Raw genomic sequence first — 17528 nt, 5'->3', positions numbered from 1 at the left:
CGGTTTCCAAAATTTAGTTAAAGTTTTTCAGAATATGTGTTGCGTGTAAACGATGTGATTTAGAGCATAGGACACGTGATGTACCATACGCACAAACAAAGTTGACACTCAGCACGGTGGCTGATGGGAGTGACCTAAGGCATTTCCCAGTCGCTCCCATCAGCCACCGCATCGAGTATCAACTTTGTTTGCGCGAATATTTATTATTATTAGTCAGCCTATAGCAACATCACTGTTAAGTAGCGCGGACACACAAATAAGAAAAGTTAATGGTTTAAATTAATGTACATAGTATAGCTACAAGAAAAGCTAAGCTTTCATGTATAACATTTGTCTTTTTTTGCGTGTGTTATGCTCTGATACATCATACAAATGTGCCGGTAAAATTTAAAGTAATGATGTAAATGTCAGGTTTTCTGGATTCTGTTAAGTAGCGCGAACACACAAATAAGAAAAGTTAATGGTTTAAATTAATGTACATAGTATAGCTACAAGAAAAGCTAAGCTTTCACGTATAACATTTGTCGTTTTTTGCATGTGTTATGCTCTGATACATCATACAAATGTGCTGGTAAAATTTAAAGTAATGATGTAAATGTCAGGTTTTCTGGATTCGAAATTCATATATATGTTCATATGTGAGTGAAACCTTATGGGACTTAACTGCTAAGGTCAACAGTCCCTAAGCTTACACACTACTTAACCTAAATTATCATGAGGACAAACACACACACCCATGCCCGAGGGAGAACTCGAACCTCCGCCGGGACCAGGCGCACAGTCCATGACTGCAGCGCCTAAGACCGCTTGGCTAGATTCGAAATTCATCTAAGTGGCTGGCCCTAGAAGTGTTAAGCTTTAAATGAAAATCGAATGACTGTGATTTAAGAAATTCAAAGCATGTTCGCACACATAACATAACTCATATTGTGTATAATATGTACTTTGAGAGTAACACTTTTCAAACAATCAATTGTAATAATTTTCTGCGACCTGTTACAATTCGTTTCAGCCATTGTCAGAGAGTGCCAGGAAACGGCGTTACTGTGCCTGCCAGCTACGATGACGTAGATAGCCCATATGTTTGTATGTATATGGCATTACGAGATCTTAAATTACATCATAAATGAAACAGGACATCAGAGGATACTCCACCAGTATTAGAATTTCGTACACCATATTAAAAAGCACAATTTGAACTTAAAGAGTACATCTGTATGTCCACAAAGAAGTAGGCCCCCAAGCTGATATTAAACTTTTCAGTGTGGTTTTCAAAATACTGTATTATCTCTTGTTTAGTTCTTTATTATGGCATAATGCCGTAAGTCCCAAAAAATAACAAAGAGCACATGAAATTCTGCAAAGAGTTGGTGCTAGCCAATAGTGTTTCAAATAAATTTATTTCCTCTTGGGAAAAGATCAATTAAAGCCAATTTTTTTAGCAAATTGACAGGAATAACTCCATTGTTCTGCAAGGCAATTAATACCCGACTGCCAGAAACCCGGAAATAAAATAAAATCAGAAAACAAACTAATAACATATTTTAGCCTTCCATAATTATGTGAATATTATAATTCAATTTATAGCTCCAGGCCACAGAAATCCGTTTTGTTCTTGAGAGCTGTAAACCAAAAGTAAACAGCAAAATCACTAAACATAAACATGATTCACGTGGAGATTACCCCTCAGCCCACTACAACTCAGAATGCTCTGTGCATGTGCGAAGCTGGCAGCCAGAAAAATGTTTCTGAATGCTTCTTGCTACTGCTGATATAGCTTGTGTCTAGTTACCTTGGATACTACTAACAGCCGCACTTCAAGTAGCCAGAAGCGGGAGAAAGTACTGCTTACATGCAACTCAACTGCGCATGCTCAGAAGCCTGCTGGCAACTGCTCAAACGAACCTAATGTTAACTGTTGTGACATCACACCCATCAGAAGCAGGGTGTTGTTATGAAACATTGCATAGTCTTTATCCTAAAGGCTTTGACACATTTTGCTGTTGGCAGATGCTTTTGTGTGCATTGTGTTTTGTTGCGCATTTCCTTTGCAACTGAAGTTTTATAATTTTTTTTCCTTGTTTATGTTTTACTGCTGCAGTGTTATATTGCAGTAACAGGCTAAAGTAAAAGTCTTTGTTAGAGTATGTTATTACCAGTAAAAACTACAAAAATTTAACTGAAAACTAATACAACGAAAAATTCCCGGAATTCTTAAAAATTCCCAGGTTTTTCCCGGTTTTCTCCCGGATGAAAAAATTCCCATCTTTTTCCCAGATTTTCCAGAGTGTATACACCTTGTGTGTTTTTTCATTTTGTAAAATGCATAATTTTATATTTTTGGACATTTAAAGCAAGTTGCCAATCCCTGTACCACTACTTTAAAATCTTATCAAGGTCTGACTGAATATTTATGCAACTTTTTTCAGCCAGTATATTCTTATAGATAACTGCATCATCTGCAAAAAGTCTTGAGGTTACTACTAATACTGTCCATCAAATCATTAATAAACAACATGAATAACACATCCCAATGCCCTTCCCTGGGGCACACCCAAAGTTACGTCTAGATCTGACCGTGACTCCTCATCCGAGATAACGTACTGAGCATCCTCCCTACCAAAAAGTTCTCAACCCAGTCACAAATTTCACTTGACATCTCATATGATCATACTTTTGAAAATAAGCATAGGTGTGGTACTGAGTCACCCAGTTTTTGGAAATCAAGAAATACTGCATCTACCTGACTGCTTTGATCCAAGGTTTTCAGTATGTTATGTGAGAAAAGTGTGAGAGGGGTCTCAGATGATCGAAGTTTTCAGAATCCATGCTGGTTGGCATGGATTAGGTCATTCTGCTCGAGATACCTCATTATGTTTGGGCTCAGAATATGTTCTAAGACTGTACAACAAATCGATGATAAGGTTATTGGATGGTAGTTTTGTGGATCACTTAACTACCCCTCTTGTAGACAGGTGTGACCTGTGCTTTTTTCAACTATTGGGCATGGTTTTATGTTCAAGTGATCTATGACACATTACAGTCAGAAGAGAAGCTAATTCAGCGGCAGTTTCAGTATAGAGCTGATAGGGATTCCATTGGACCCTGGAGCTTTATTCAATTTTAATGATTTCAGGTGTTACACACTCCACTGACACTAATAATTATTTCACTCATCTTTTCAGTGGTACAGTATTACAATGCAGCAAGTCTCTTGGATTTTCCTTTGTAAAGGAACATTTGAAAACATAGTTAAGCATTTCATCTTTTACTTTGTTACCTTGTTTCAGTTTCCAGTCTCATTCACTAGGGACTGGACATTGGTGCCACTAACAGCCTTTACACAAGGCCAGAATTTCTTCGGGTTTTGTGAAAGATCATCTGACAATATTCATCATCTGACAATATTCTGCTACGGTAGTCACTGAAGGCTTCTCCCCTACAGTTTGTTGGTGCAAGGCAGTTCTCTAATGAAAGTCTTTCAAATGTTCAGTTGATTACAAGATTATGTGGCAGATTGAAATACAGCTTGCATCTCATGACAGCCAAATGTGTTTCACCTCTCTGTCTATAGTTTTGTGCTTTGTTTTACACCTATTATGCAGCCAGCTCTGTTTCTTTAGAAGTTTCCTTACAGCGACTGTATACCATGGAGGATCCCTCCCATTGCGAACTGCTCTACTGCATACATATCTATCCCGTGCATGGTCCACTATTCTTTTAAATTTGAGCTATAGTTCCTCTACATGCTCCTGTCCTGTGCTGAAAGTTTCGAGTTCCTCACCTAGATATGACACTACTGACTTTTTATCTAGTTTACTGAATAGATGTATCTTTCTTAAGTTGTCCTTTGTACTTTGTTAATCATTATTGCCACAACCGCATCACACTCATTGATACCAGTTTTGATGCGGACATCTTTAAAGAGGCCATCCAGTTCAATTAATAGAAAATCGTCGACCTGACCGGGAAACAAACCCAGAGCCCTGTCTAGAAGCAGCAACACTAATCATGAGCTGCTGAAATCAGGAGGAGAGTGAAGTACACACAGTTGATGCCCGTAACTGACGAAGAGGACATCGGCTGGTGCACTGTTGTTTCATGATGGGACAGAAGCAGATGATTTTAATTTAAAATGAGGGCCCAAAGTCCAATGTGCTTTTTTAAAATGAATTCTGAGAACATGTTTTAGAGTTTTTTTTAGTGTTTTAGTCACATGAGCTGGGTTTCGTTAAACTGATAATGAGAGAATAGTCTGCCAAAATGTGTATTTGTAGTGTATGAAGTATGCTTGAAGTGTATTGAATGCTATCAATTATTACTGAAATCTGTATTGCTCAACTAATGCTTTCAAAAAGACAACACAGGAAATAACCTGTGTAGGTTAGTAACATATCAGTCCCAACCAGACTGTCCTGGCACAAAGAGGCAAGCTGTATTTCAATCTGCCACATAATCTTCTAATCAACCGAACATTTGAAAGACTTTCATTAGAGAACTGCCTTGCACCAACAAATCATACGATACAAAAGCAATAGGCCTACTTTCTGTAAGTATAGTAATCTAGCCATCTACTTCATTTCAAAATTTAAAAAAGAAGAAGATGTTGTCAGTGATTCTTCTACCAGATTATTCTGTTTGTTTTAAATTTTTCAGTTATTTCAATTCAAATATTTAAGTCAGATTGAGGTGTTCATTAACAACCCCCCCCCCCCCCCCCCCCCCCCCCAGTAAATGTGACTTTGCAACAAATGTCCTATTCAATAACTATCAGCATTAAAAAATATTTTCATGTTATGAACCCTACTTACTCACCACTATCTCTTTAAATTTGTTAAAAAAGTCAACAACAATTAATGACTTTTTTTAAGGCGTCACTCTCCCTCCCCCCCCCCCCCCCCCCCCCCCTCTGTTGGTGATAGGTTATTGAAAATTCATTGGTATTGCTAGGATTAATAACAGGTATTTTAGTATTGTCTCACTCTATATTTATAGCCTGTTTGTTTTAATGTTTCACATCTCAGATCGCTAGTTTTGGCGAAAGGCACTAACAGAGATGCAAATGAGAAAATGTAAAGACGTGTACACAAATGTGAGACAATGCTAATTTTCTTGTAAATAAGGAAAGAACATAATGAAATTAGTGCTACCATCACCAACCAATCAAAATGAATTCTCATAAACCATGGTGTGAGAATCTTGTGGAACTGTATTATTTGCACAATGCATTCCCGTTTGTGGTTCTAACAGTTATATTTATTTGACGTGTAACAATTGCAACAGGAAACAAAATTCTGCCTTTCACAGTTAGATGCGTTTTGCAAATTCACTTCTTAATTCTATACATTAACCATATTAGGTGTAAAACAAACGCTATATACTTCCACTACAACCAATCTTAACATCTACAATAACATTTGCACATATGGAACATGTGGATTTCATTTATTACAAAGTTTTCATAAATGTATCATCCAATTACTATTACTAGTCACTAGTTTAGTCTTTCAGTAGTTGTTTAATCAAGTAGATATTATATTTAAACTCAGTGTTTCGTCTCATAAAGTTGTTCTTATTTATTTGAGGAACTGTAACATTACACTTATTTAGCAAGACAGCATTATTTCAGTAAAATAAAAATTACATTTATTTGGCTAAGCCAATAATTCCACATGCCACTCGGGCTCCAGAATTGCCTGTAGTTCTGCTTAGAGGATGACCACCTTTCCCAAGGTCGTCAGGATCTGCATGGACCTGCAAGATGTAATGTAATAATGGCAAATGTCCCAGAGAGACAACACTTACATTACTGCATACGACTAAAAATAATGAGTGTGTTTCATTTATTAACAGGTCTTTGTATGTTCATTTGAAAGTGCCGCTGTCAGACATACAATGTTCATTACGATTATGGAAGTGGTGGGACACCCCTCATCAGGATATCTAGAGAGCCTACAAAAATATGAGTTCCATAAAGCAGTATGACTCAGCTCTCAAAAACATTACTTTTCAAGATTATAAGATTTCTGAACAATATTGAGTACAAAACATTTGTAATTTATTACAGTTGTCAGTAACCCTGAGTGTGTGGTGCAGAAGTGTTTTGACTGGAAAGTACACAATTCCAGCTTTGGTAGTAGCAATATTTTTTTATTTTATTTAAATTCCATATTTATAAATAGAAATCTTATTTTACAAATACTGAACCACAACTTTTTAATAAAAATAAAATCTTTCTATTTTTAACTACTGGTCATATGAAGATAAATTAAAATTTGATACAGACGTGTGAAACGCCTTATTGTTAAATGAAAACCTGTACATCAATAATACTGCTCCATCTCTTGAAAGAAAAAAGTATTTTATTTTGTATTTGATGTTAGGCAATTGTGAAGGAAATTTTTATTTATTGAGAATACTGGAATTTTCGTGTAATTACTTATTCAAAATAAAAGAATGTTAATTTTATTAATTCTGTGTTCATAATTAACATTTCAATTTGTTAATAAATATACAATAAAATAAAAAACAGAATGTTATTACTCTGGAGATTCAAACCACTGACTTTTTGATCACAAAACTGTTATGCTGTGCACTTGGCTACCAATTACATTAAAAAGTTACAAATATTTTGTACTTCACAGTGCTTAGAAATTTATTTTTTAAAACTTTTTTCGTTACGATAATTATGCCATCCGACTCTGTGAAATTCATGTCTGCGAATTGAGTTTCAAATTCTATAATACGAAAAAAACTGAAAAGGGTCCGTCTGTAAAACACCTTGTAGGGAACAAATGTAAAAGATGGGTCAAAGTTGAATAATAATTTAATTACAAATAGAGCTTAAAAGTACAAAATGGTCTATACCAAAGGAATTAAATTTGGCAGCAAAAGCTATAAGTCACAGTTGTCCCTTAGCCATATCAGCAGACATGTTCAACTGTGTGACTGTGATGTCAACAAAAAGTGGCATTTAGACACTGTGCTGCCCCAATGCTCCTCACGAAATACAGCATTAATCTGACATTCAGGATATGCCTTGAGACACTGTGCCTTGTCATTTTGCCCCCACTGTCCTTTTGGGTTCTGCTAAAGAAGAAATTAGGAATTTGTGACTATAATGGCAATGTAACAACAATTACTACATCTACATCCAAAATCTACAAAAAACAGTAAAAAGTATGGCTGGGATTACTTTACCTTGTACTTCTTTCTGCTTTCTCTGCTCCACAGATGTACGGAGCATAAGAAAAATATTACTTAAACTGCCCATCTTTGATACATTCAGTATCCTCTTAAAGATCCTTTTTGGTATGGGCTCCAAACATTTTGACAATTTTCTAAGATGGGTTGAACAAATAAATTTTTGTACTATGTGTGTGTTTGCATGCATGCACACAACTTTTACATTTATCGACATTTAAAACAAACTGACAATATTTGCACCACTCAAGGTATCAATTAATATTTGTGCAGCTTTCTGCAAACTGTGTTTCACTGCAGATAACTGCATCACTTGCAAAATGTCTGAGGTTACTATTGTCTGCCAAGTTATTAATATACATGTACAGCAAGGGTCCCAACACATTCCACTGGATCTTGGCTGATGTGATTTCTAAATCTGTTGATGACTCCATTCACAGTAACATACTGTGTCAGTACGGCAAGGAGAATTTTAATGTCTCCTACAGCAGATAGACAGACACTAACGTACTACCTGCAAGACAAAGTGAGAATATTTACCTTGAATTTCATTTGTGTAGGGAGTTGTGGCCAAGGTTGAATTTCATTGCCCACTGCACACAGGATATATATGTCCATCTACAAGAAAAATCAGTTAAACAGCTACAACTTCCAGTTGCAGATTGGCAGAATAACTTTCTGAGCATTCTGGTCCCATGCAAAATTGAACATTGAAAATAAACAATGGATCTGGACTTCTACACTACCTTCCTTATATCACTTCAGTGTCGAAATAAAGATAAAGGGAAAGCCAAATCTTTAAATTACATGCTCAAAATTTCATGTCCACTTAATATTAACCCTCTGTGGTACAATGTTCCACCAATGAGCAATCCAGTGTTGCACTGTGCAGTTTTCCAGTTCCAGTCACCCACCCACGTCCCCTGAAATGTTGTTGCCTAAAATTTTTGTTGCACAGGAACTACATAAATCCTATATCATTGTGAGACAATCCTTGGGTGCATAAAGATAAATAAATACATAAATTGTAGAGGAACAACCTTTTTCATGACAATCTACAAACTTCCATGAATGTAATGCCTTTATACTTCCACATGTCTTTAGCCAGTGTAACAGTTCCTTAAAGACACAAGCCCTTCAATATTATGTGAATTAAAGATATAAAATGTTAACTGTTCAGCAAAAGTCTGCAGTAGCAGGTGATGGTACAGTGCCACAAGTTACAAATCTGTCGACACCAGCTGCCACTGTATGACTCAACACGGAAACTGCAGTGCTCTCTTTCAGTTTTGAAAAAGCTGGCAGTTGGACAGATGTTTTTTAGTGAGCTTGAGGGTTAATTTGTTCTTTGTTTCGCTGTCACTTGAGAGGAGCTGAGAAATATCTTCAATGAAGCAATATCAGCCTTCCCTCAATCTGATATGTGAATGTTATACCTGAATAAATTTTCTTATACTGTAATATCAAATGTGGGGTGTCATAACAAAACTAGATATTTCTCTCTTCATGCTCTTAGCAACTGGTGTGATTCTCTGTCCATGCCTCCAATCCACAAAATTGTGTCTTTCGACACCATCACAAAATATGAGTTAAATGGATGGATCGTGGTAATCCTTTAAAAAATGGTTGCTTAAAATTTGAAAAGACGCCATTAATCATCATGACTATCACACTATTGGAAACCATAGCTGTACATATATAATCCATGTCGCCAAATCCTGTAACGTGGTCATTAGAGCTATCAAACTTTGCATTAAAGACATCTCATCCATAAAAAAAAATTACAAAGTTTATCAGTTTTTAATAAATGCTCCACCTCCTGCTTTAACATATGGAATAAGTTACCTGTAATGGGCCAGTTCTTTGGTCCATGGTTGTATGGTGAGGGAACATTGCTTCAGTGTGTTGGGATGGTTTAACGCATTGTGGGTTTGATCACTGGGGCAAGAGAGACAGGAGTCTGTCAGTGGTGAGAACAGCTCTGAGGGAGATCTGGGTCTGCCAAAAGTTAGGGTGGCTGTATAATATAGATAGAGTGCAGTAAAATTCTTTATTGGTACATCAAGCTGGAGCAGACACAGGTGCACCCTCACCCTTTAATATGTGTGCAGGCCAACATTGATCCTCAGTGTCTCTGTGCTTAGTGCTGTGAGGCACTCGAGCATAAAGCCCCAGATACTACTGAGACAGCTCTCTGGCAGCCATCTGGCGACAGCACAGCATTCTTGTTGACCGGAGTGACTATGCTGCCTACAGCTGGCAGCAACCTAGCAAAGATTCACACAGGTTCACAGAATTCCAAGGGCATTCTGGTGGTGTCTAGACTCTGACCCCAAAGATTGTGGCTGGATGCTGCATGACACTGTTATGACATGATACACAGATTGTTTTCTGCCCCATGAAGATTGGCATGCACAGCCGACTGATGCACTGCTGTATATAATTGCCACATGTTGGCAGGGGTGGTAAGTGGATCACCTTATCCAGCAATTCCTCTATGTTGCAGTATTCTGTCTACACCATGACATATCATTTATGCAAACAATTTATTTTAACAAAGAGATAGAGGGGCTGGCCAGTACTTACCTCAGCTCAGTACAGCCGATAGATACACATAAAACACAACCGGTTGTGTTTTATGTGTATCTATCGGCTGTACTGAGCTGAGGTAAGTACTGGCCAGCCCCTCTATCTCTTTGTTAGTATTTGTTTCACATCTCATATGAGATTTTCCATTAATCATTTAAACAATTTATTTTTGTCTTTCCATCTTGTCCTTCATTTCACTGGCATACTTATTTCTTTGAACACTGAATCAAGAGTCTTTTTTAAAGTACCTGGGTCCAATATTTTATTAAATATGCTTTTCTGTTGCTGTTTATTCTTATGATAGGCACTTTTCTCATAATTACTTTACACAGAGGCTAATGAAGACAACAAGTGTCTGGTGCAGATGGTAGATCAGTTACTGCTGCTGCAATGGCAGATTTTCAAGATTTAAGTGACTTTGAATGTGGTGTTATAGTCAGCGCACGAGCAATGAGACACAGCATCTCCAAGGTAGTGATGAAATGGGGATTTTCCTGTACGACCATTTCACGAGTGTACCATGAATCTCAGGAATCCGGTAAAACATCAAATTTCCAATGTTACTGCAGCCAGAAAAATATCCTTCAACAACAGGACCAATGATGACTGTAGAGAATCGTTCAATGTGACAGAAGTGCAATCCTTCCACAAATTGCTTAAGATTTCATTGCTGAGCTACCAACAAGTGTCAGGGTGTGAACCATTCAATGAAACATCATCGATATGGGCTTTCAGAGTCAAAGGCCCACACGTGTACCCTTGACGAGTGCACGATACAAAGCTCTACATCTCACCTGGGCCTGTCAACACCGACACTGGACTGCTAATATCTGGAAAAATGATGCCTGGCTGGATGAGTCTCATTTCAAATTGTACTGAGTGGATCAACGTGTACGGATACGGAGACAATCTCACGAATCCATGGGCCCTGCATGTCAGCAAGGGAATGTTCAGGCTGGTGGAGGCTCTGTAATGGTGTGGGGAATGTGCAGTTGGAGTGATATGGGGGCCCTGGTACATCTAAATATGACTCTGACAGGTGACACATACATAAGCATCCTGTCCGATCACCTGCATCCTATCATGTCCATTCTGCATCCCAACAGACTTGGGCATTTCCAGCAGGACCATGAGACACCCCACACATCCAACACTGTCACAGAGTGACCTGAGGAACACACCAGAATTTAAACATTTCTGCTGGCCAGAAAACTCCCCAGACATGAACATTATTGCGCATACCTGGGATGCATCGGAACATGGTGTTCAGAAGAGATCTCCACCCCTCATACTCTTACAGACTTATGGACAGCCCTGCAGGATTCATGGTGTCAATTCCCTCTAGTCCTACTTCAGACACTAGTCAAGTCCATGCCACATCAAGTTGTGGCACTTCTGCGTGCTTGCGGGGGGCCCTGCAAGGTACTAGGCAGGAGTACTAGTTTCTTTGGCTCTTCAGTGTAGGAACAATGAGACAGTTCTATTGTTTTCAATACTTTATTATCATACTTGTGTGGCAATTTTCTCTTCAGCAACAGCAGTGGCTGCTTATTCGGTACACTACATATAATGTAGGTACTGCATTCCATACCAATCTTTTGTTATCTACATTTATACACTGTTTGAGCTCAAATTGTAGCCCACAAAATTTCACATTATTGTATAGGTAGATGACACCTTTCTCCTAAGGGTCTTGTCTTCCACCTATTTAGCACCCATTTCTTGCTCCTAAAAAATAAATATTAATCTTCATTAAATGTCTGCAATTTTCAAGACAATCACATCTAGAGAGTCCTGCAGTGTGATGTTTCATACCTCTCAAGGTATTATGTTATGTACAAATGTAGTGCCTTCTGTTATTGCTACAATTTATAGCACTAAATATGCTTTCTTTTGCCAAAACACAATGAAAAACAATGTAAATGATACTGTTTCACATTTGTCAGATACTGTATTCAACAGTGTGTCTTATTGGCCACTTGGAGTGCTGCTATGCAGTGTGTAACAAAAACCAGCGGCAGTGTCACGACTGTGATTAAAGAATGAAATTATTCCAGCAGAAAGTACCACTCATTTGATGTGATTTTCTCAACACACCTGGTATCAGTACTCACCACACTTAGTATCAATTATATCAAAAACATTTTCACACCCCAATACCTACATTTTGCAGGAAAACACGCAAAGGAAATCCAGGTCTTCATCCTGCAACAATGCCTACAATTTAAGTTTAATAAAGAGACTAACATGCTCTCTGACAGGTACTTTGAGGTTTTCCTCAATGACAACCTAGCACATGATGACCCTTAATAAATGGACTACCTTGGGGATTATTCCTAGCCCCCAAACTGCCCCGGTTCGCAGGAGAGCTTCTGTAAAGTTTGGAAGGTAGGAGACGAGATACTGGCAGAAGTAAAGCTGTGAGGACGGGGCGTGAGTCGTGCTTGGGTAGCTCAGATGGTAGAGCACTTGCCCAGGAAAGGCAAAGGTCCCGAGTTCGAGTCTCGGTCCGGCACACAGTTTCAATCTGCCAGGAAGTTTCATGTGCTGGTAACTGATTGGCAAATTGAGTGGTCCCTTCCAAAAATGGAGACTTCGGCATAACCCAAATAAAACTGAAGTTACTGCATTCCCTCTAAATAATAAATAAGCCCAAAGGAGGCTACATGTGAGTTTTGACATAACTGAAGTACCCTGTGTAACTACAACCTAATATATTTAAGAATCACTCTGGATCAGTTCTTGACATTCAAATAACAGTGCATCAAGTTATTAAACTTTACTCAAGAGTGAATCTACTTTGCAAGAGTGCTGGAAGCAGTTGGGGAGCAGATGTCAACATTCTGTGCACTGCTGCAGGATATGTATACTGATGGTGAAAATTGTGCTCCCATGTGGGAAAACATTGATGTGCAGCATAATGAAGCCTTGAGAGTTAGCACTGGTACAGTTAGACATATTATCTTTCTGTGGTTACCTGTCCCATCTAATATTGCTCTGGAAGATCTAAGGAGGAAAGCAACTAAGGTAAACATACTCCACATCACTTCTCATAAGAACATTTCATTGCACTATGCCCTACGATCTTCATCAACAGCTTGCCTGACAACATGCAAACCACCCCAGGTTGATTCCAAAAGTCTCAGTTCTCTTGCATGACCTCCAAGTGGTGACAACACAAACTAATATCCAGTTAACAATGCTCACCTGGTTCAAGACCCAAAAGCTGAACTGCATTAGGATGGGTCAAAGGAAGTGTCGTTGCACCTTGAAGATGTGGGGTTTTCATTCATCTGCTGACTGCGACTGCAGAGCAAAACAGTACAACACATTGTTAAGTAGTGCTCACTTCGAGCAGTCGACGGTGATCTGATGATTCTACACCAAGTGACTGAGCTCTGAACTGGGTTTCAATTGTGAACATTTACATTTTCTTGTAGATACTTTTGTGTGCTCTTAAAACCACAAATATTTTTGAAGAAAACTGTTATTGTATAGCAGTACAAACAAGAAAAAGCACCCAAAGCTGTGCAAAGGTTGCCACAGCTTATAGAGTCCCAGGTGATGCTGCGAGTCTACTAACAGTTAAAATTCCACTATTGGACCAAGTTATTCTTGTCTGCTACAGATGTTTCTTCATAATGCAAACAACTGACTTAGAGAAAACAAGGTTATTCAGAAGGGGCACAGCTCCAGTGAAACACTCCAGGGGACTACAAAAAGGGGAATAAAATAACTATTTCACGGTATCTTTTTTCTATTTTTACTTCTGTCTTTCTTTGAATGTAATTTATTTTTTAAATTCTTCCCTACACCACGACTGTGTACGACATAAATGTTCCTTTAATTATGACTAATTACACTGTATGAACCTAAGGAAGATAAACAGAAGATACAATAAAACAGACTTACTAGATATGACACAATGCCATTATTATTGAAAAATAATGGAATACTCTAAACATTTTAAAACACTGTGATTGTTACTTTTTTTACAGTTGCTGAAATTGTCCTTCACCACAATTAATTATGTATTAATTACTTTTAAATACCTCATCCCCGGGGTGGTTATACACTATGGTAGCCCTCGATCCCCCCATCCATGAAGAATTTTTCGATTTGGAACAGCAGAGGCTGGTTTTGAAGATAGGGGTGTCGAAAAGGGGGCATTGCACCAATGAATTTCCCATGGGAAGTCATGAAGAACCTAGACATCAAGTTCCTTTCAGAATGTTCGAAAATGTTCTATAATCTTTCAAACTGTTTCAAGATAGTGGTTGTGTGCTGGTACCTGTTGTGGTTGTGGATGTTTGTTTGTTTAGTGGTTAAGTTCCTTTGGAACCAAACTACTGAGGTCATCGGTCCCTAGGCTTATACAATACGTAATCTAACTTATGCTACGGACAACACACACACCCATGCCTGAGGAATGACTCGAACCTTCGATGGGAGGAGCCGCGCAAACCATGGCAAGGCACCTTAACCGCGCGGCTATGGATGTTTCAAGTGATTGCTATCATGCTGCGGTTGTCACCATGACATCATCTATCTCTTTTCACATTAATGTACAAGAATTGGACAAAAACATGGAAACACCATGAGAAATGGACACTGAACATAAATGGAGATGCTAGCTAAGCATATATGCATAGTCGTATTTGACCACGAATGGCACCTGTGCAATGCCCTCAACACATTACAAGTGTCAGACAGTGGGACAGTGTTCTGTCTAGTAGTGAGTGCATTATGTTGAAGCTAAGTGAATTTGAACGTGAGCTAATTGTTGGCACTCCTTTAGTGGATTTACTCCCGCAACTAACGTAGTCGAAGTGCTTGCTGTTTTAGGAGGCCCCACATCAAAGATTTATACTACACTCAGAGAAAGTGGGAAACATCATCCGATCAGTCACAATGTGGTCAAGTTATTTTGACAGGCGTTCACTAAAGAGGAATACAATGAAAAATACAAGGGTGGCTGCAAAAGTCACTGTAGAACTTAAAAGTTGCACTCGTGAACACTTTCAGCACAAAAACAACATGGAGGGAACTCCATAAGCAGGGAATTGGAGGAGGAGCTAGGATTCCAATACCACACATAAGTGATGCAAATGCCCGTTAACAGGAAAACGGGTGTCAAAGCAATAAAATATGGACTATGGAATGATGGAAAAAAAGTTGTTTGGTCAGATGTGTCTTGCTCCACACTTGTTTCCAACTTCTGAGCAAATTTATGTCTCACAAGTGAAACATGGCAGGGAACTGGTAATGATTTGGGTCGCTGTGTCACAGTGTTCCATGGGCCCCATGGTTACTCTGCTAGGTTGGATTACTGCCAAGAATTATGTGACCATTTTGACTGACAACTGTCAATCCCATGGTACAATATTTATTCTGAAATGGTTATCATGCGTTCCAAGATGACAAGGTTCCTCCTCAAACAGCTCACATTGTCCAGGACTGATTTTGTGAGTTTGAGGATGAATTGTTGCATATCCTTGGCCCCTAGTTCTGTGAGCATGAGAATGAATTGCTACATCTCCCCTGGTCATCAATATTATTGTACCTATGTTGTCTACTTTGGAGAGAAGGGTGTGTGATCACTAGCCACTTCCATCACCATTATCTGGACTTGTCACTATTTTGCAGGAAAAATTGTATAAGATTTCCTTGAAATCTATACAGGATGTGTATTTATTTATTCTGAGATTAATGGACTCTGTTTTGAATGCCAAGAGTTTTCCTACACTATATTATGCATAGTAATGTGTTACTCTTTTGGTGTTCCCATTTTTTTGTCCAAACCCACATATTGCACAGGGAAAAATTCGAGATTTATCTACTATGTTCTCAAGCTGTAATGAATATTTTTTGAATGTCAATGAATTTTTTCAAATTTTCTAAAATGTTCTCAACTGTTCTACGACACTTCAGTGCATTCCATATTATCCTCAAGCATTACTTAACATTTTCAAATGCTCTTGACTGTTTTAGAACATTCTGCAATGTTCTAGGAAGTTTCTGTGTTTTCTTTTAACATTCTCAAACACTTATGAATGTTTTGGAAGGTTCTCGGCATCCTACAAAGAAATGGATAAGTGGCTGACACAGTACTTTATTTCATACTATGGTTGTGTTGAATACTTAAAGGATTTAAAAGAACTTAATAGTATTTTTGAATATTTGAGAGTTTTTTGAGTGAAAAATACTAACATTAAATGATTGTTCATTTTTATGATGTTCTCGAATCATCTGGAATGTTGCCACGAAACAAACTGAAATAAAGACGGAAGTGAAGTAGGTCACCTTTTTCAGCTAGTAGTTACGTATGGTGGCACACGACACAAAGCAATCTCAAAGAACAAATAATTGATATTAGCTTTGAAATTAGATGTATGTATTAGAACACATATAACAAAATGTAAAGAACATATTGCCATAACAATGGCCTCACCACTAAAGTTCTTCCAATGATGCTGTGTTTCCCTGTCAGAGAGATTAGCTTGTCAGATATGCACACTTTAGCTACACCATCTTCATCTGCGGTAACATTTCCAAGGTCACCAATGTGTCGGTCTGCATCATCTGGTCCTCCATGGTCCTTGGCTAAAGGATTGTAATGTGGTCCAGCACTTGTGCATCCTGTTGGCACAATGTTTACAATATAACAATAACATGGTACAAAATATCACATATAGTTTAATATCTTATTGGATATTCTATTAATGTTCGTGTATAATTTATATCAAAACTACCTGACAAACCCGGCATTGTCTGGGTATTCATTTTGCCAATTTTCTATTAGAAAGGAAAACAAAAAACTAACTGTATTCCTGAAAACATTTGAAATTATGACACAGTTGTACAAAGAAATATGCATAATGTACAAATGTGGAAGAATAGTATCCAAATTAAGAAACATGATTCCGGACAGCTTCTGTACCTTGGGCACAGCTGCTTCGCTTGTCTACAACATGATTTTGTAAACATCTCTAGGAGCAGACCTCTTCTTTTTAGCTCTATAGATGACAATTTTCACCTACAGCTGTTTCACTTTATAGTTAAAAGCTGTCAAAAATGCTGCCAGATGCCAAATCTTTCCTTAAGTTGACTCGACTGTAGACGTGTCTTAGTAGTAAAAAATGGATGTATTAAAACTTCATGCATGATGTGGAATTTTTTCACATATATCAGTATTAATGATGTCATAACTTTTCAACTCCGTGCCGGGCAATACTTCTGTAGTTAATATTCAGTAGCATATGTGGATACTGTCAGCAAAATATGTTATGAATAGAGTTAGCAAATAAATAACAAATTTAAACATCAAGAACAATGTGGCAATTTTTCAGGCATCTCAGTGTTTATGACATCATATCTCATTAACTATGATAGGTGGTGCTCACTACCACGACAATTGTTGCCTGACAGTAAGGAATCTATGTTCCAAATTTGGTTGACACCAGTCTATTTAAAACATGGTGCAAACCTGTGCCTGGAGGGGCGAACCTTGTCACTTGACAGCTTGCATGCAGTTGGCTATACTGTGATTGCAGGATTGCAATAGCTGCCACCGAACATGCCCACAGCTTCGAAGTATGTTTTGTAAATGTAGGCTACAATCAATGGGTATATAAGCTGTCACAAAATGTATACATAGGTACAACAAAGTATCATTTTTCTAACAATGGAGAGAATGACGATGGAGATAAAGCATTTGATAGTATATGAAGCCGGGA

The 17528-nt window shown here is 38.0% G+C and overlaps 1 protein-coding gene across 1 annotated transcript in view; it reads right to left on the bottom strand.

Moving 5' to 3' along the window:
- Nucleotides 1-5646: 5646 nt before the first annotated feature.
- LOC124789876 (superoxide dismutase [Cu-Zn]-like) overlaps nt 5647-17528 on the bottom strand; it is a 56000-nt gene continuing 44118 nt past the window's right edge. The window contains exons 3-4 of the mRNA XM_047257390.1: nt 16244-16431; nt 5647-5754 (exon numbers count right to left, since the gene is read on the bottom strand). Coding sequence (XP_047113346.1) covers nt 5647-5754; nt 16244-16431 — 296 coding nt within the window. The remainder of the gene's footprint in view (nt 5755-16243; nt 16432-17528) is intronic.

This window comes from Schistocerca piceifrons, chromosome 3, assembly GCF_021461385.2.
Source record: "Schistocerca piceifrons isolate TAMUIC-IGC-003096 chromosome 3, iqSchPice1.1, whole genome shotgun sequence".
Taxonomy (NCBI): Eukaryota; Metazoa; Arthropoda; class Insecta; order Orthoptera; family Acrididae; genus Schistocerca; species Schistocerca piceifrons.
This window is presented reverse-complemented; position numbering and strand designations above follow the sequence as displayed.